This window comes from Pieris rapae, chromosome 3 (genome assembly GCF_905147795.1).
Source record: "Pieris rapae chromosome 3, ilPieRapa1.1, whole genome shotgun sequence".
Taxonomy (NCBI): domain Eukaryota; kingdom Metazoa; phylum Arthropoda; class Insecta; order Lepidoptera; family Pieridae; genus Pieris; species Pieris rapae.
The window spans coordinates 181111-199666 of NC_059511.1; the positions used below are offsets into that span (position 1 = coordinate 181111).

Sequence of the window (18556 nt, forward strand, 5' to 3'; positions counted from 1 at the left end):
GATAAAACTACTTTTTCTTTTGATTGCAGACAAAGACAACTGATAATGAAATGTAATATTAACAGTGAATTTAAAATATTTATTTGTGTTTAACAGTCTTTTTCTGTTAATATACGAGTTTATAGCTTACTTAATGAAACCCATATCAAATTAATAGCATTCAGTGGCACAACTGATTAATTACGATAAGCTTACAAAATTATACTTTATAGATTAAAACATGTTACTTCTACCTTACAGTTGAATAAATCAACCATCCAGACAGGGGCGTAAACGGCATTTATTTTCTCTACCCTTTTAATAATACAAAGTGAAATACGCAAAGTTTTAGTGCAAAGGGCGCTTGAAATACTCTCCTACGCACTTTCATTTAGCGGAGCCCGTTTCAAACGTAAACTTCAAATAAATTAATGGCGGCTTTGCTTAGAAATACGTAAGCCGGTGGTCTCAGTAGTCCCAAACAATACATTTTAGAGATTAATTTCCTTAGTGAAATCAGTACTTTATTCATTCCAGGTATACTTTAAAAACAGGTTTTATAGGGATATTGTGTACTCCTGAACAACAGGACGAAACTTGGTCGCATCCATTGACTGACCTTGTCCGCCGCTAGTGGTTGCATAAAAACTACATTTGCATGGCTATCTCCATCGCATCTCCAGGTGCAGCGATGGCCCTTCTGTGCTTCTAAAAGGATCCAGGCTGGCTTAGTTAGCTTTACGCACAACGGACCTAATGAGCGGAGACTGACTCCACCGACTAATGGGTGCCAGTTTCCTTGCGACATTTCCTTTTAATGTATGAGCTACTGTGAATAGCGGTTAAAGAAAGACAAATTCATAGTTAAGCTTCAGTTGGTGCGGTGAATTATGAAATGATTGTGAATGTTTCACTTAATCATACGTACCGTCCATGTAAATCAATACAACATAGTGAAACATCTTGAAGCTTCGCAGCTCACACCATATTCGTAGCTTATTAGCAATTAGTTAAATACTAAATTCTATTCTTCTCTTTCTCACTCAATTTCTGCGCCTATTTTACGTATGCAAATAATAGTATACATGTTGTAATAGTAAACCAGTAACATTAAAGCAATGATTTAAAAAATATTTAACGTTTTAACTTGTAATTCTTACAGAATCAGCAATAGTAAAGTAAAGCATACTAGCTATTCCCTAAGTGTTCGGCCAAAGTCATGACGTGTGCTTAAGTCTCCCACAGGCTTTATTTAATAATGCCGATTCTCTTCAGGTCTCGCCCACAAGAGTTTCTGGTTATCTGGAATCCATATAACATTTTATTCGTTAAATCTTATTACGCATCGAAATTAATATTCGATATGGATTATATATGTTTCGAAAAAGGCTAATGATACATTTTCATAGTTTCAGTGAATCTCTAATAAAACTAGAACACCAAAATTAGTCCCGACGAAATCCCGGCGAACTAAAATAATTTAAATTCTGAGTGAGGTCCTCACTGCTCGGTTTAATCGCATAATCCCTGCTGATGTAATCGCCTACCTGCCTCAGACACGACCCACTAACATTCTTTGGCCCTTCTGTAACCTCTCAACTATTCATTTCAATTAAAAACATTTGTGAATTGTGTAAATGCCAGAATGTTCTAGTAAAACCTATTGCCTTGTCAACAAAACTTATAAATATTTGATAATAATTCATTAAATCAAATCTCCATACAGTATACAAGTTGTAGTTGATAGTACTTTCATTTGTTTTATTTTAAAATAATAGTTTAGCTGTACGATATGACAAAAATAAAATGTATTTTACTATAAACTGTTAAACTGTTAAAAGTAGAACCAAATACTTATATATTATCTGAATCAAACGAGCCTACGGAGCAACGTTAAACGGCAGGATACCAATGCTTTGCCGGCTTTTTCACTTCTATTCAGCTTCTTTTCATTATAACACTTTTTTAATTCAGAAAGTCCAAACATTCCTTATTTATGGTTGCCCTTAGATCTTAATTCTTTCCGGAAAATGGCTTCATAAAACGAGCAATAGACCGTTGGCTGACTTGATTAATGTGCGCACAAGATATACGGAGAGAATTAATTAAAACATTTGGGATGTTTTGTGAACATCGTGTGACGTTTAGATTTTTTTCCAATTTTTGGCCTTCACGGTTTGTGCAGTGTCCATGCAAAAAAGTTAGAAAGTGCATTAGCCGATTTATTTTATAGGACGTTAAGATTGACGATTTAAAATTGTATCAGTTTATAATATTTAAAAATTTTTTCAAAATAAACCTAAATTAATACATAATAAATCCTAAATTAACTATAACTTAAGTTAACACGATATAATTAGACTTTTAGGGGGAAGGAAATTCGACAGGTCAGTTAGTCCGAGATATCAGAATGTGAGGCTATATAACGCATTGCAACTTCAAAAAATTTGAAAGTAAGACAAGTAAGTAATAATAATATTAGGAACGAGTCAGACAGACAGACTAACCGCTTTATAACTGATGTAGAGGTGAGCTCTTGGGCAAACGCAGAGATGTCGAGTGTCGATGACGCCGGTAGAAAGTTGCTACTCCAAACTAAAAACAGACAGCATTGGAAAGAAATGGGGGAGGCACGACCGGATAGAATTTCCTCTTAAAACCATACTCACACCTATTATTATTATTTATTAAGTTTACGACCAATACGACATAGTACTAAATCTATGTCAAATTTTACAAAATTTTCCATCTAAAATGTATGACTGTATGTTTACTTAAATACATAAGTGTTACAAAATATTCAAAAATACAAATAAAATATACTACGTGGAGTCCCTGATTGGGGGAAAATTCCACCCGTATCACCTCGACGTCCGCCGTTCCACAACTGCGCGTTTTTCAAGGCAGTTCTTGCCGCACACCACCACCTTGTGGAACTAGCTGTCCACTGAAGTATTTCCGAACCAATTCGACTTAGGGTCTTTCAAGAAAAGAGCGTACCAACTCTTAAAAGGCCGGCAACGCACTGGCGAGCCCTCTGACATCGAGAGTGTACATGGATGGCGGTATCACTTAACATCAGGTGACCCTCCTGCCCGTTTGCTCCCGGTTCTATGAAAAAAAGCAAATAAAATATTTACAAGATAAAATAAGTATACAATAACAGTACCAGATTTTTTTGGTAAAACAGAAAAAAATCATCGGCAAAACAGCGAATTAGGTTAGAGAAACGCACCCAACAATGCTTTCTCTAAAACCGATCAGCCCATTGCCGAAAAATATATATAGTAAGAAATTAACAAATAAAATTACTAAAAATAACCAAATTAGATTACACGAAATTAACCACACAATTTCTATGAATTATTAACTTTTTACAGCTTATTATATATACAACAAGCTTATTAATATAAATTATAATAATAATAATTTTGCAGTATTGGCTTGAAAGTTTGACTTTTATGGCTGAGCCAGTAGGATCGAACCCCGGCTGTAAACCAATGTACAATTATGTCCATTTGCACAGCGTTGAATGAAAACATCGTGACAAAACCGGCCTAGACGCAAAAAGTTGACGGAATATGTCAGGAAAAAAGGCTGAACACCTAAATGCATGTTAAAAGAAACAAGTGATACAGAAACAGAAACCTCAGGCCACGAGTAGCGCCACAAGTTTTACTATTTACTACTTTTATAACATATTATTTACTGTTAATCTTTTTCTCTACAGAATCGTTTAAGCAACGAACACCAACGTAAGATTAGAGACCTGTTCTTAAAGACCGATCTAGAAGCAGAAAACAAAAGCAATCTGTCCTAATTACTTTCCAATATAGTTTTGTTGGTCGTAAAAGCCTTTTAAAGTGAGCACAGTAAAACCTCCATTAGCTGATTCATGTCGTTAACTGGTTAATTACCGGGGCCGAGTTATGAAATGGAGATTGTCATAACGTTATAGTTAGAGAAGGTAATGAAATTGGTGATTTTTGGTTAACCTTTCAAGAATTTTCTCTCCTAATAGCGTTCTGAAATAATAATTGCCCCAAAAGTTCCAGAATGTTCCAGATTTCATTTATTTGTTCTATATCCTCGACCTCATGGATGTTCAAAACCATACTTAAAATTTTTCAGCATTGGGCCTGTTTATATTTTGGGAAAATAAGAAAAATTCAAAGATGGAACTCCATACTACTGCCCCAAGTTTCAAAATTTGTTTGTGCTCCAATCTCTGTCTACTATCATTTGGGAAAGTCAAAATAAAGCAAGGTGTAGACAGAGACCGGAAAATTAGTTTCCGTTACGCCGACTGTTGGTACCCGACCGAAGAAGTCTTGCAAAGTTTCAGAGATAAGGCTCCACTGACGGCAATTTTTGCCAATTTAACTATATTGTTTTTAGGGATTTAGATAACTTTATTTTTTTTGCCCGATCTCGTTAGGTGACCGTTTAGGCAGGATGTTGAAATTAGAATCCTTAGAGCCTGGACTTGCTAGATTTTTTTTTAAATTTAATTTTAACTTTTTGTATGAGTTGAGTTGAGTTTGCCAGTTCGTCAGTGTCAGTTGTGACTATTTTTCATTCATAAATTCTTTATATTATTACAATTTTGTTTTATACCTATACATTTACATTAACTTTAACTTAATATATATGACGGGAATGAGATAACAGAAATGGATTAAAGAGAAGAGAGTCACAGGAACTAGAGCAGCACATACATAATTTCAAAGCGTTCCAGTATTTCCTGCACATCCTGGCAAAGTCGTAGGGTTGGGGGAATGATGATAATAAGAAATTGTCTCAACCCTGAATTTACATTTAAATCATTGATATATCAGTTTACAAAGTACATCTTATAACAATTAAATTATAGAATTAAATAATTTAACATTTATTCGTATTTAAAACAAAATAAAAGGTCCTAATAATAATAAAAAAAATTAACATGTTCTGTATCCATTAATAATTACAAGAATACTTAATGAAAAAAATAAATAAATATTTATTAAGAATTATTTAAAGTAACAAAATCTCTTTGCAAATTATACCAAAATCGCATTCTTTCTTCTTCGGGAATATCTCGCATTCTTATTAATTTCCCAAAGTTCATGGCTTTTAAATGTGTTCCTTTACTTAAAGGCATCCATTGTATATTTTTCAATACTTCATCATCGTGTGGTGTTGGGTTTCTGCAAGTTTTAATTTTCGTTTTATATTGTTTCATTTATTCAAACTTTATATTCATTATCATTAGCTCTTACCCAAGTTTAATGAAATTAGCAAATAATCTCACAATTTTCCTAATGAAGCCCCTTTCATTGGTCTGTGCTCTGTTATAGACGTGATTTAGAGATTTGCATTTGAATAAGTAACATATTTCGTCGTCCAAACTTGCTCCCGACCAATTTAAATTGGGAACGTAATTTCTCCAGCCAATATTGAAAGACCCCTTGAACGCAAATCTATACAAATATACTGGACAGCTCGAGACATCGCTTTGAAGCCTCGCTTGTCTCAGCAAAGGGAAGATATGCATGTCGGATAGGTATTTTGCGAATCGCCTCAAACTACGCTCTGTTATTGTCGCGTTGAGAAAATAAAATTCCTTAATGCGCTGCTTAATTTTCTTGTATTTTTTGCAGTTGTATTCGTCCACTCTCCCTTCGAATGGCAGTAAATATTGAAAATTATAATTAAGGTACTTTAAAAGTTCTCTATTAGAAGCGAGACCTTTAAGCTTGCAGAGCGAAGGTAAACTCGTGTAGCCAATCAAAACTGGCACGTCGTTGACAGCTTTTCTATTGTACATTTCAATAGGTGTCCATTTCATAAATGGATTCTCAGAAGCAATCTCGAGAGAACATCCAAATGGATTAATCAATCTTTGATTATCTCTTACTTCAGTGCTATCGAAAAGTTCTCGAGAGGCCGATAGCAATTTATCCGCTGTCCCGTTCTTGAGCAGTTCATATAATTCTTTCCTATTAAATCTCTTAAGTGGATCTCCAAGTCTTTTGAATAATTTATTAGCAATCTCAAAGTTAAAATTCTTATAATCAGCCGGTGATAGTGCGCTGCCGCTTAAAACAATTATTTTAGAAAATAAATCTTTATCAGCATTCAATAACATCGATGCCACCGGTGTGGCCGCTAAACCTGCACCGACAATGGTAATACTTTTAGGATCCCCATTAAATTTATGAACATTGTGTTTGAGCCATTCTAGAGACATCTGCATGTCTTTAACCCCTAGGTTTCCTTCAGCGAAATCATCTTCAGTGTTTAGGAAACCAAATATTCCTGTTCGAAACGAAACAGTGACGACTAATATTTCCTCGTCTATAAAGAAATCTGGACCATGCCAGTAGGAATGTTCATGAAACCATACCAGGACTGGTTTCGGATATACCGAGAGAGGCATAAAGATTGATAAATAAAGACAATCCTCTGTAAGCCCGCTCCATGTGTCTTCATCATATGCGTATATTTTGTAGTTTTCAAAACTTCTAGGACCTATTGGGGGCTAAAATATGTATAATATATGTATGTTTAAATGCTAGTGGCAACAGCGTGCGACTCTCTTCGCTGGGGTGGTAGGTTCGATCCCCGGCTGTGCGACAATGGACAAATTCGCTCCGACTAACAAAGGTTTTTTTTTTATAGAACCGGGGGCAAACGGGCAGGAGGCTCACCTGATGTTAAGTGATACCGCCGCCTATGGACACTCTCAATACCAACGGGCTCGCATTGCTGGCCATTTAAAAATTGGTAAGCTCTTTTCTTGAAGGATCCTAAGTCGAATTGGTTGCTGCGCCACTGATTTATTTATTTTATATTTTTATTGATCGAAGTAATTTAATAACGAGATTTATGCAATATCTAGTATTAATTACGACAAGTATTATTTTTATAGTAAATATTACACTCAGAACCCTTTAAGAGTTTCAGTGTAATTGTTTTGTTGATTCCTCTTAACTACGGAGAAAAGAAAACATCCGTAAGATATTTGCGACAAAAGGAATTCTTCGAGTTTGTTTGAACAAGAAAAATCACATTACTGAATAAATAACACTCATTTTATTTACTGCATATAAAATATACGGCGCATATGGCACGATCAGCTGAATTTAGGTCGCACAGAATTTTCCGAAATCTTAAGAATAAAGTATTTATTATAGGCTATTTTGGTTAAAAAAAATTGAAAATTACTCTTAATTATTAATTGTGATGTATTTTTGGAACTCGGTAGGATTTAGAGTACTGTATAGTAAGCAAACTTTAAATAAAACACACAAAAGATATTTTGAGGAACATATTGAGTAGTATTTATATCAAGGTATTGTGATGCTTCAAAAAGCAATAAATATGTTATTATTATATTTTAAAAATGATACTCTTTATTTCAATGTACCTTAAATCTTAATTCCCCTAAAGGTGGCTCCGCGTAAGGTATGTGAAAAAATCCTACGTAAGATTTATCCCCAAAAATGGTTCGTAAATATTTCCCAACGATAACACTTTCATTAAATTTAACTACAATACTATCACACGAATACGCACAAACTAAAATCATTAAAGAAAAACTTAACATTTTATAGAAAAGTTATTAATACAGGTGTTATATTTCAAACACAATTACACTGTGAATGTTTTTCAAGTTGAAATTTTGTTTAAGTTACACTAATTTAAGCATACCTCGCCTGTGTCGAAAGGATACGTATCAAATATTTAGTTGTGCTTCATTTTTGTACTCGTTTCATTTTAAACATATTTTTATACATTAGTAATATGCGTTTAATTAAAATATTACTGTATATTGCCCATAAGGAAGCTTTTCAAACAACAATCCATGATGATATTAATTTGCTATCGGCTTTCGTTAAATTTTATTTATTTGACCAATAGATATCACCCACAATATCCAATAGGTACAATTTACAAGATGGTTCGTTGATAAGAATATGATATTGATTTAATTTACAGTATGCATTAGTTAGATATGACTTAAACATGTTTCGTTTGTTTTTACTGTGTTTAAATTTTCTCACTGCTTTTTCAGAGCCTCCGACAGTAGCAACAAGCCATGGTCAGGTTTCGGGAAAAGTTTTGAAGACTTTATATGAAAACAAAGAATATTATGCTTTTATGGGCATACCGTATGCAAAACCACCCCTAGGAGAATTAAAGTTTCTTGTAAGTCTACAGTTGTATCATAAGAAAATAATAAATGCTTAGAGCTGAAACTATTTTAAGTAAAATCTGAATTAAATACACAAAACATAACAGTTTGAAAGGATAATGTACTTTAGATTTTTTTCTTAATCCTTAATATTAATACCTACTCAAAATGTAGTAAATTGTCATATATTTGTTATTTATGTTTTTTTTATTTTAGCCTCCGAGAGATCTCGACCCTTGGAACGAAACTCTAATTGCTACAAAAGAAAGGTCAGCCTGTATTCAGTTTAACAATAACATTAAAAAGAAGCAACCACTCGGGGAATACGGAGAGGAAGATTGCCTATACCTTGACATATTCACTCCAAATACAGACGAAAATAAACGAGCCGTAATAGTTTTCATTTACAGCGAACGCCTTTCTAATTCTTACAATAAAACCAAGGACTACGCGCATGACTTTTTCCTGGAAGAAGACGTAGTCATTGTCACACCTAGCCATAGATTAGGAGTTTTCGGCTTTTTATCCTTTGAGGATGACGTTTTACCAGGAAACTCTGGATTATTAGATCTGTACGCTGCTCTTAAGTGGATATCGAAAAATATAGGACGTTTTGGTGGCGACCCCAAAAGGGTCACACTGATGGGATCTCAAGGAGGCGCCGCCGCTGTCGATTTACTTATACGCTCGAAAGCTAAGGAATTATTCAATTCAGCCATTTTACAGAGTGGCACATCTTTCACTTCGATGTATTTACAGGAAAAAGTGTGGGAGAGAGCGTTGAAACTCGGCGAGTTGCTGAAAATTCCCTCAAAGAAAAGTGAAAATCTTCTGAGAGAATTACAAGGTAGTCCCATTGCTAACTTTTTTACACAGGAACTTCGGACAGTGCCAGACGATTACAATAAAGACATGCAAAGAAGTCTTCTTCCTTTTGGACCAATTGTTGAGAAAAACCCTAATGGATTCATAACAAAATACCCTGAAAATACAAGTGACGAATATAACATTCCTTTGATGATTGGATTCAATTCAAGAGAGGGCATAGAATTTTCTTTAAACTATCTATTGGAGCCAAATTTTGTAGGCAGTCTCAATAAAGATTTTCCCGTTATAATTCCTAAGCGAGTAGACTTTCGTTTTGACCCTATAGACGATACTTACATAGAAGCTGCAGAAGAAATCAAAAAGTTCTATTTCAAAAAGAAAAAGTTTTCTCCAAAAAGTGTGCCAGAGTTTATAACGTATGTCGGCGATGTTATTAATGCTTATGCAATTAATGCAATGGTTGAGAACTATGCAAAGAAAAACACAGTTTATTACTACTATTTCGACTATTACAGTAACTTTAATCAGAATAAAAATGACTTATTAAAACTATCCAAGGTGAATGATGGAACCTGGGGGGCGGCGCTAGGTGATGAATTATGCTACTTATTCAAATGTCCAGAATTTAGCCAAGAATACTTAAAAAACAAACATCAAGAGTCTGATGTTTGGACAATGCAAAGGAAATTAATCAAAATTTGGACAACTTTTGCCAAGTATGGGTATGTGTCAAGACTCGCATTTAAAATAATTATAATTAAGAAATATTTTTATAATTATTGTGCTTAATTTTTTTTTTATAGAGATCCGACCCTTGATGACATTGATGCAAACCTAGAATGGCCTAAATATAATGAGGAATCCAAACAATACCTAAGTTTCAGCCACGAATTAAAAATAAAAAAGAATTTACTGACTGAACGTTTTAAATTTTGGGACGATTTTATAAATAAATGGAAAAACAGGGCTGTAAATGGTGTCGTAACTTCGATTAATAAAAAAGATGAATTATATTTTTTTTATAATTTTATTAATTTAAGACTATTTAAACATTACTTATAAACAAACGCACCATAAAAATAGTATGATATTCATGTTAGTAAATGGTGGAATTAAATATACATTTTACTATCAAATTCGGTCTACATAATAAATACTAGGTAATCCACATACTGTAATACCACGATACGTAATCCAATCATAAAACTATTACTGGTTATCTTTATCAAACAAATTATCTTTAAATATAGGTTCGTCGTAAAACTTCACCCGATACGAATTATCTATTGAACACGTCAGTTTTAAAGTAACAATAATGCTGTCGGCGTAAATAATATCCATAATTCGACGAAAATATAATGAGAGCGCTAATATTTTTATGTTTCATAAATTGCATAAAAGGAAATGTGGTTGTGGAAACCGAGTCTGGCAAAATCGCCGGAAAAATAGTGCAATCTATTATACCCGGTGAAAGGTACTTCTCATTTCTGGGTATACCCTACGCACAACCCCCTATTGGGCAGCTTCGGTTCAAGGTAATCTATTTTATATTTATATCTCACCATAGTTTACCGCAGTCGTGATAATTTTATTATAAATAGTTTTTTTAGGCACCTGTGCCTCATGAATCATGGGATGACGTATTAGAGGCTAAAAGAGAAAGAAAATCATGTGCACAATATAATATTCCTTCAAGTGGAAATGAATTTGGCTTTTGCGGAAACGAAGACTGTTTGTACTTAAGCATACATACGCCTCATTTGCCTGACGACAAAGATGTCAAGTTACCTGTTATTGTTTTTCTTTACAATCAATATTTTAAGACGTCCTACAACAATTCGAAGGATTACGGAGCTGATTTTTTTATGAAAGAAGAGGTTTTATTGGTAACGATTAACCATAGACTCGGTGCCTTTGGTTTTCTTGCGTTTGGTGATGATGTTTTGCCTGGTAATAATGGTCTTAGAGATATTCTTTTAGCTCTTCGATGGTTAAATAAAAATATCAAAAATTTTAATGGAGATCCGTCAAGAGTAACCCTCATGGGGCACCAAGGAGGGGCAGTAATTGCCGATATTTTAATGCGTTCTCCTAAATCAAAAGGCTTATTCAGCTCTGTAATATTACAAAGTGGGACTTCACTCTCTCCAGTTTCATTTGCAAAAGATCCAAGCAAAAAGGCTATTGCATTAACAGAGCAACTTGAAGACAAAGCCACCTCAAGTAAATCAATTATCGAACGGTTATCAGACGTACCAGCTGATAGAATAGCTGATGCTGAACTTTTGTGCATACATCCAGACGAATCAAGGGAACATCAAAGGGGAGTTCTACCATTCACACCTGTCATTGAGCATGACCACCCAGATGCAGTTATTACATCGTACCCAGAAGATATCTCTGCAACTATTAATATCCCCATTATGATTGGATACGCCTCACGGGAATCAATTGACGCTTGTGCCCGCTACCTTCATAAACCAAATTATCTCACCTTTGCAGACAGAGATTTTGTCTTTCTCATGCCAATCCGATCAGGATACCGGTTTCAACTAAACGATCAAATATATTTACAAGCGATAGACGAAATAAAAGAATACTATTTCGATGAAGGCTACGTAAAAGTCAGTCAACCTGGAGAATACATGTCATACATAAATGATGCTTCAACATTTTATCCTATGGATTACACGGTACGACATTTATTAAATGTTTCCAAGTCATCTGTGTATTATTACATGTTTGATTATAATGGAGAATTAAATTACAAGAAACAGTCAATACTAAAGGACGCTCTCACTCTTGATGGCACCTGGGGAGCTTCCATGGGCGACGACCTATGTTATTTATTTATTTGCAACCCAATTAGAAAAAAATATAAACAATTATTAGAAGGAGAAGACGTGGAAGAGATAAAAGTAATAAAAACAATGGTCGGGTTATACGCAAATTTTGCTAGAAGCGGGTAAGACAACTTGAATATGTTACAAAAATACAAGAGTTATATAAAACTGGACGATAAGCTTTTCTTTTTTTAATGATAATCGTGTTCATGTACCTACTATTTCTATATTTAAAGTACGTAATTGCTTTTATATCACTTTTATTTTTTTAGAAATCCAACTCCCGAAGGAGCGAAATTCGTTTGGAAACCCGCAACGAAAGAGAATAAAGAAATCCTAGTAATAAGTGATGAACTACGTATCATGAACAATCTTTACAATGACAAAGTCAAGTTTTGGGATGATTTTATCGCAAAGTACAAAGCTTTAGCCGTTGATGGTGTTGTAAAAGATACACCCAGAGATGAATTATAAATTAATTGAATACTATTGTTTTTTTATTTCTAATAAAAAACTTCAGGTTTCCATTTCGATTCTGACAAAAATTATTGTTTTCGATAGTTAATTATATGGAAATGCTATAAACAATACAGTACCAATAATAAGTGAAAAGCTAATACCTATAGTAAATATTTATTAAGCTTCGTTCTATGCGTTCCGTAACCAAAATATATTCAAGCAAAATATTGTATTATGAAATAGTGTCGCTTAATTCACTTAATTTTACATATTTTGGTTAGGAATTAGGTTTACTGTCAAGAAAATAATGGTCAGATATCTACCATTCGGACATTTAAGATGTGCACGCGAACCGACGGGGAACAGGTGTACTTTATCAGATATAATTATATTTATCAATAGGAACTACGGAATTATTTGTTTATTAAAATTCCCCTTAATTTGGTCCTTTTTTTTAACCTTTTATTCTAACGGTCAATCACCAAATAATTATCATTTTATAGAGATTATAGATCTTCTAACATGGACACTAAAAAACAAAGTTTTGAAGTCATATTTAAGAACGTGAAAGTTGACAAAAACAACTGAAAAGTATGATAGTTTTTAAATAATTGTATAATACAAGCTTGTTGTTTTTTTCAAATTGTATGGAGATGGCTGTTTGATTTGATTGTTTTTTATAAAGTTATTTCAAAAACAGTACTATCTGTTTTTGAGATAATTAAATATTGTTTTAATTAGTGGAATGCATTAAATACATGTTTTCAGTAACGCTATCAGCGTACGGCAGTACGTCACTCACAATTTGCATATGCTACACGCATCTTTATCCAATGAAATTCTTCGTAAATGTAATACTTATTTGTCTTTTATTAATATAACTTTTACACATTTAAAGAAAAACACTTTTTTAACGGATTAAAGTTATGTGTTTTTCTTTAATAAGTACTTGTTTATTCACAAGAATACGACGTAATTAATAAGTTTTTAGTAGATATTAATAAATTGTTTGAAATTACATTTCAAAATGTATCATCAAATTATTGAAATGTAAAAAAAATATATTTCATATCGAATAATAAATTATAGTAATTTTAATTTGAGCCATAATTCCTAGAAGCTTATCGATACAAGAGTGATAAGAAATACACATAAGTCCATTCAGCCTTTCGTATTCGTATCTTACTGATTGTTATTAGTTTTATAAAATATTGAATTATTATAGTTAATTATATAAATATTGAATTATAGTTATATTGAAAATGCATTATTTTAAAAAACCTTGGAGCATAATGTTTTTGTTTATAACGTTCGCAAAATGTGGTGCAAATAACGATGTAAAATTGAACTTAAAACAGGGTACGTTATCAGGATTAAGAAAACAAACGTTTTTGAATGATAAAATATATTATTCGTTTACGGGAATACCTTTTGCCAATCCGCCGCTTGGTGCTTTGAGGCTTCAGGTTAGTATGTTAAATGTATATTGTACAGCAGAAAGCTTTTAATTTTACTTTAAATTTAGTTATCAATCAATTAAAACCATCTGCGTCCGAACAGCACCAGAAATTGAAATTAATAAGCCTATAGAGCCTGACTTTGACCCTCTAGTTTTTTGAATATATAATAATACGGAAAAAATACTATAATATTTTATTACTTTATATAATATTCTTTTTAGCCACCTCAGTCTCATGAAGGTTGGGAAGGCATACTAAAGGCCCACGAGGAAAAACCAACATGTTTCCAAGTCAGCTTTAGAATAAGAAATAATGAGCCACCTGGATTCTCCGGCTCTGAGGATTGCCTTTACTTAAATGTCTACTCTCCCGATATAGAAAGTTCTGTTCCTGTAGTCGTTTTCGATTACAATGATAATTTCAAAACGGGCTTTAATGGATCACAGACATATTCACCAGACTTTTTCATTGAAGAGGGAGTAATAGTCGTCAATATTAACCATCGGCTGGGTATTTTTGGTTATTTAACCACAGAAGATGATGTTATACCACCTAATGCAGGATTACAAGACTTCATTTTAGGTCTAGAGTGGATTCAAGATAATATCAAGGCATTTGGAGGTGACCCAAAACGAGTTACCGTTATGGGAAATCGTGGCGGTGCAGTAATAGCTAATATCTTACTACATTCAGATAAGGCCAAAAATCTATTTTCTTCCGTTATATTACAGAGTGGAACAGCAATGGAATCTATTTATTTTGATAATAATCCTAAAGAGAAAGCATTTAAAATTGGAGAATTACTCAATATTACGACAGACGATTCTAAAATCCTTTTAGAAAAACTGCAATTAGTAGATGCTAATACTTTACTCTCTTTGGAAGGAAACGTTTTCGATGACAGAGTCATGAATGATCTGCAGTTAAGCATTGACACTTTTTCACCAACTATTGATAAAAACACTAAAAACGCTGTGATTGCAACTTTACCTGAAAACGCTAATATAGTTAATGATGTTCCTGTGTTAGTAGGATTTAACTCACGAGAAGGACTCGATTTAGTGTCGCCTTACCTAATGGAACCAAGGATGGTTAATGATATTAGAAACACTTTATTTATATTCCCAATAAGGGTCGATTTCCATTTCGATCGCAATAGTAGTATATTTCATAACGCACTGAGTGAAGCCCTACATTTCTATTTGAAAGATGGATATTTGCATTACACTAATATTTTAGATTACGCTGTGTATGTGGGCGATCTATTTCAGAATTATGCTTTGCATACAACTGCAAAGAAATTATCTAGAGATCTGAAATCCGAAGTCTACTATTACTTATTTGATTATAGAGGAGCATTAAATGAAAATAGCGAATACATATCTAGATTTTTAAGATTCAGCATGGAGCACTGGGGCGCAACAATTACTGATGAACTTTGTTATTTACTTTTGTGCACACGAATTAAGAAGACGTACAATCAATACAAAAAATTGCCCAGTGAGCAGCCTGAATTTAAAGTGTTGAAGAAAATGGTCAGGATGTGGACAAATTTTGCGAAATACGGGTATTACATTTTTTTTTTACACAGAAAATTTAGGCAAAATTGTTTTTTGAAGTGAGATTTTTTTACAGAAATCCTACACCTATTGGAAATGATGACATTTTAAAAGATACAAAATGGCTACCGATGGATAAAAAAGGTGATTCGAATTACCTCCATATATCGAAAACGTTAAAAATGAAGAAGAATCCTTTGGGTAAACGATCCGAATTTTGGGACGCATTCTTAAATAAATACAGGGAATTGACAAAAGATGGTACGGCTGTAAACGAAGAAATACACCATTTTGAATTGTAATTGTAGTTTATAATTCTGTAATGTAAATTAACACTGTTTTACAAGTTTCAAAAATATCCGTACAAGTCAATAGAAATTCTTCAATCTTTTGTTGTAAATGCTGCTATCTAGCGATGCAATACGTACAGTACAGATTTATTTATTATCTAGTTGTCTAGTTGAAAATCTTAACACTGAACTCTCTTTAGTTCGAGCCTAAACTGCCAGATGGCAGTGTTTTCATTATGATTTTATTAAAGTTTAAGTAAATTACATTTTATAAGTTAGCGAATGTTTCATGCCTTATGCGAGTGGAAATTAAATAGCTGTAATTATTTACTAACTGTAGAGTACATATAAATAGTACCATATTCTTCTAGTTTTCAATGACTGTGGAATTTTATTGACATTTTAGTGACAAAAATAATAATAATTATGGTTTATAGTATGCACTAAAATTTGATATTATTAGTCTGAAATTTAATAGGATATATATTTAGATGATTCTAAAGTTAATCTTATATTATAAAATTTAAATATAATGTAAATAAGTTTATCAGAAGTTTATATATATTGTTACATATATATGCTGTATATATATATAACTTGTTTACGTCGTTAGAAGTCATAACTGACACTATAATAACATATACTCTACTATTGGACTACAAGCCCATGACTATATGCCGTCATTTCTGAGCGGTACAGGTACATAGGTAAGTACGAAAAATCCAAACCAACATAATGCGATAAAACACGTAATTTTCGCAAATGAAACAGATCGAGCGTCAACCTTCACCGTGCATAACATTGCATCTTGCTACAAAAGTTGATATTACTAAATATGTAGCTGCATTTATACTTTCATGTTTCTATATATTACCAAAATGCTTTACGCTTGGTATACACAACATTCAGGGTTTTTTATTGATTAATTAATGACTTACGTTTATTTTTGGAGTGTTCTAAGAATTTATTTAATGAATATATACAGTTTTCTTATTTGTTCATGTGCAAGAAATCATTATATAACAAATTACTTGTATTAAAACTGTGTTTAAATTTTTGCCAAATATTTTATCACAACAATAATTACGCTAAATAACCAGATTTTGGTCGATTCGAGGATCTCCGCCTGTGATCCTCGTATTGTGAAATTTCAATTTCATGATAAAAGTCCGTGGTTCGATCTTTCATATAGAAATATTCAGCGACGATGCACTACTTAAAGCCATATGCTTGTAATTATCGCATTGACCTTAGATCTAACATAAAAAACGACCTTGGCTTTCAAAGGCGGAAAAGTTATACGCGCATAAGCAAGTAAGATCATAACTATTAGTAGAAAAAAACCTGTTTTTAATGTTACTTCCTTTGTACAAAATCGAGGAATTAGTCAATGTTTTTGTGCTATGCTGCTCATAAAAGATACTGAGATTAAATTCTCACTTACATAATACCGTAACATATTAAATTTATACTTACCGTTACAAAAAAGTTATGTAAAAACACTCATAAATAAAACAAATTTGAATTACTCCTAAAGCAGATTTCTTATTTTTAAGAGATTTTTATTAAAACATATATCTTTTCTAAATTTATAGGATATAATATTCAAAAATCATTTTTTTTGTTATATCCACGTGCCAATTGTTAGCCAGTACTTAATTGTTACTTCTATGCGTCTTCAACAGTACACCTTGTTGTTAAGATAACTTAATAGACGTCATAATTAAAGTCGGTTAAAAAGAATAACAAGGTGCAATATAATAAATGTAATGTAACTGGGCATTTCCCTTTATGCAAGTAGACTTACGTTAGTTCCTGCTTTCCTTAACACTTAAGAGATACGTAACGATACGGTTTAATTACAGCCTAAGACCGATTACTAACTAATTAAATAGTTTCCTGCAACAAAAAGAATGTTGTTTACGATCCTGATACTGCTTAACAACTTCATTGTGTTATTTTTACATCAATTCTTAAACTTCTTCTGTTCCACTTATGCTGGTGCATATTCAACATGCATTTAAGTGACGAGCGATGGTTAAACAGTAGTTGAATTTAGCTAAAAACTGAAAATCTGATGTGACAACGACACGACATGCAAAAATTAATAGAAGAACCTATTATCAGAGCAGTGGTAATTTGTAGGTGAGGGGTAACTCGCGGCATAACTCGTAGGTTTAAGAACCAACACACTGCGATGAAGTTATAGAAGGCTGATCACGCAGAAAAGTGATACCCATGGGCTTGTCTAGATGGATAAGGGACTGACTAGCTTCTGACGTACTTTAATGTACTGAATTTTGCAAATAACGCCTTGGACACTTCTTTCACTTCTTCTTACGTCTGTCATTAAGCTTCACAAAAAACAGCCAACACTATCGAATAATGAAAGGTCACCTTTATACTGTATTAATTAATTCTGAAAATCTCTATTTTTACCCTTCGCGTGGCAGATGCTAATCTTGCTTGCTTTTTAATGGCCTTGCGTTAGTATTTGTTCGGTTTTCGGTAGAAGCAGACGAAAACCCTATTTTATTTCAGTGCTTTTATTGAAAAAGTGCTAGATGATATAGAAAATTAAAAGTAGGTACATAATCTGATACATGTCCATCGACCAATCGTTGCATCCTGCAAAGGGTTTTAGCTTGTATTTCAGATATACTATAATATCTATTCGATACAGAATATCATAAATTACTCAATTTCTCTGTACTCGAAATACTCTTAATGGAACAGGTATGATTATGATGTACCCATATAACAAATACAACAGACTTGTAACAAACATTTAGTTTCTCAATTGCTTCCGCTTCCATATACAAAAACTAAATTAGTTATAAACACTAGCTAATGAATTCAAGAATTAAAAAAAAAATCATACTAATAACCTTAATTATACAAAATGGGATCTATTTTGTGTAATTTGTATAATTTCCAATTCGTTTAGCTATTTCGAGGT

The 18556-nt window shown here is 32.9% G+C and overlaps 4 protein-coding genes across 5 annotated transcripts; 3 read left to right on the forward strand and 1 right to left on the reverse strand.

Moving 5' to 3' along the window:
- Positions 1-3066: 3066 nt before the first annotated feature.
- On the reverse strand, positions 3067-7609 carry LOC111002695 (juvenile hormone esterase-like). Of its 2 annotated transcripts, XM_045634721.1 has the most exons (4): positions 7391-7609; positions 5241-6502; positions 5028-5168; positions 3067-3090 (listed from the first exon to the last, which is right to left on the reverse strand). In XM_045634721.1, coding segments are annotated over exons 1-4 (1584 nt in total). In that variant the 5' UTR covers positions 7571-7609; the 3' UTR covers positions 3067-3089. The 2 variants fall into 2 exon arrangements, with proteins under 2 accessions (XP_045490677.1, XP_045490676.1); XM_045634720.1 differs by lacking the exon at positions 3067-3090 and having other exon boundaries at positions 4976-5168.
- Positions 7610-7964: 355 nt separating this feature from the next.
- LOC111002694 (esterase E4) lies at positions 7965-10063 on the forward strand. Its single transcript, XM_022272889.2, has 3 exons — positions 7965-8172; positions 8375-9708; positions 9790-10063. Exons 1-3 carry the CDS (start codon positions 7990-7992, stop codon positions 10046-10048), a joined length of 1776 nt encoding a protein of 591 aa, XP_022128581.2. The 5' UTR covers positions 7965-7989; the 3' UTR covers positions 10049-10063.
- Positions 10064-10241: 178 nt separating this feature from the next.
- On the forward strand, positions 10242-12318 carry LOC111002705 (esterase E4). Its single transcript, XM_022272904.2, has 3 exons — positions 10242-10521; positions 10597-11951; positions 12102-12318. Exons 1-3 carry the CDS (start codon positions 10345-10347, stop codon positions 12301-12303), a joined length of 1734 nt encoding a protein of 577 aa, XP_022128596.2. The 5' UTR covers positions 10242-10344; the 3' UTR covers positions 12304-12318.
- A 1178-nt stretch (positions 12319-13496) lies between these two features.
- LOC111002627 (juvenile hormone esterase) lies at positions 13497-16048 on the forward strand. The gene is made up of 3 exons (XM_022272787.2): positions 13497-13754; positions 13970-15315; positions 15384-16048. Exons 1-3 carry the CDS (start codon positions 13551-13553, stop codon positions 15607-15609), a joined length of 1776 nt encoding a protein of 591 aa, XP_022128479.2. The 5' UTR covers positions 13497-13550; the 3' UTR covers positions 15610-16048.
- The last annotated feature ends 2508 nt before the right edge of the window (positions 16049-18556 follow it).

What these genes read in the sequence shown, in the direction of transcription:
- LOC111002695 (XM_045634720.1), bottom strand. Translation starts at nt 7,570, where the DNA reads ATGTTAAGTTTTTCTTTAATGATTTTAGTTTGTGCGTATTCGTGTGAT. An exon ending in TAGGGGAATTAAGATTTAAG is followed by an intron (nt 6,503 to 7,390) that starts GTACATTGAAAT and finishes TACATATTTTAG; the next exon opens with CCCCCAATAGGTCCTAGAAG. An exon ending in GCTAATTTCATTAAACTTGG is followed by an intron (nt 5,169 to 5,240) that starts GTAAGAGCTAAT and finishes TAAAACTTGCAG; the next exon opens with AAACCCAACACCACACGATG.
- LOC111002694 (XM_022272889.2), top strand. Translation starts at nt 7,990, where the DNA reads ATGTTTCGTTTGTTTTTACTGTGTTTAAATTTTCTCACTGCTTTTTCA. An exon ending in TAGGAGAATTAAAGTTTCTT is followed by an intron (nt 8,173 to 8,374) that starts GTAAGTCTACAG and finishes TTTTTATTTTAG; the next exon opens with CCTCCGAGAGATCTCGACCC. An exon ending in ACAACTTTTGCCAAGTATGG is followed by an intron (nt 9,709 to 9,789) that starts GTATGTGTCAAG and finishes TTTTTTTTATAG; the next exon opens with AGATCCGACCCTTGATGACA.
- LOC111002705 (XM_022272904.2), top strand. Translation starts at nt 10,345, where the DNA reads ATGAGAGCGCTAATATTTTTATGTTTCATAAATTGCATAAAAGGAAAT. An exon ending in TTGGGCAGCTTCGGTTCAAG is followed by an intron (nt 10,522 to 10,596) that starts GTAATCTATTTT and finishes TAGTTTTTTTAG; the next exon opens with GCACCTGTGCCTCATGAATC. An exon ending in GCAAATTTTGCTAGAAGCGG is followed by an intron (nt 11,952 to 12,101) that starts GTAAGACAACTT and finishes TTATTTTTTTAG; the next exon opens with AAATCCAACTCCCGAAGGAG.
- LOC111002627 (XM_022272787.2), top strand. Translation starts at nt 13,551, where the DNA reads ATGCATTATTTTAAAAAACCTTGGAGCATAATGTTTTTGTTTATAACG. An exon ending in TTGGTGCTTTGAGGCTTCAG is followed by an intron (nt 13,755 to 13,969) that starts GTTAGTATGTTA and finishes TATTCTTTTTAG; the next exon opens with CCACCTCAGTCTCATGAAGG. An exon ending in ACAAATTTTGCGAAATACGG is followed by an intron (nt 15,316 to 15,383) that starts GTATTACATTTT and finishes ATTTTTTTACAG; the next exon opens with AAATCCTACACCTATTGGAA.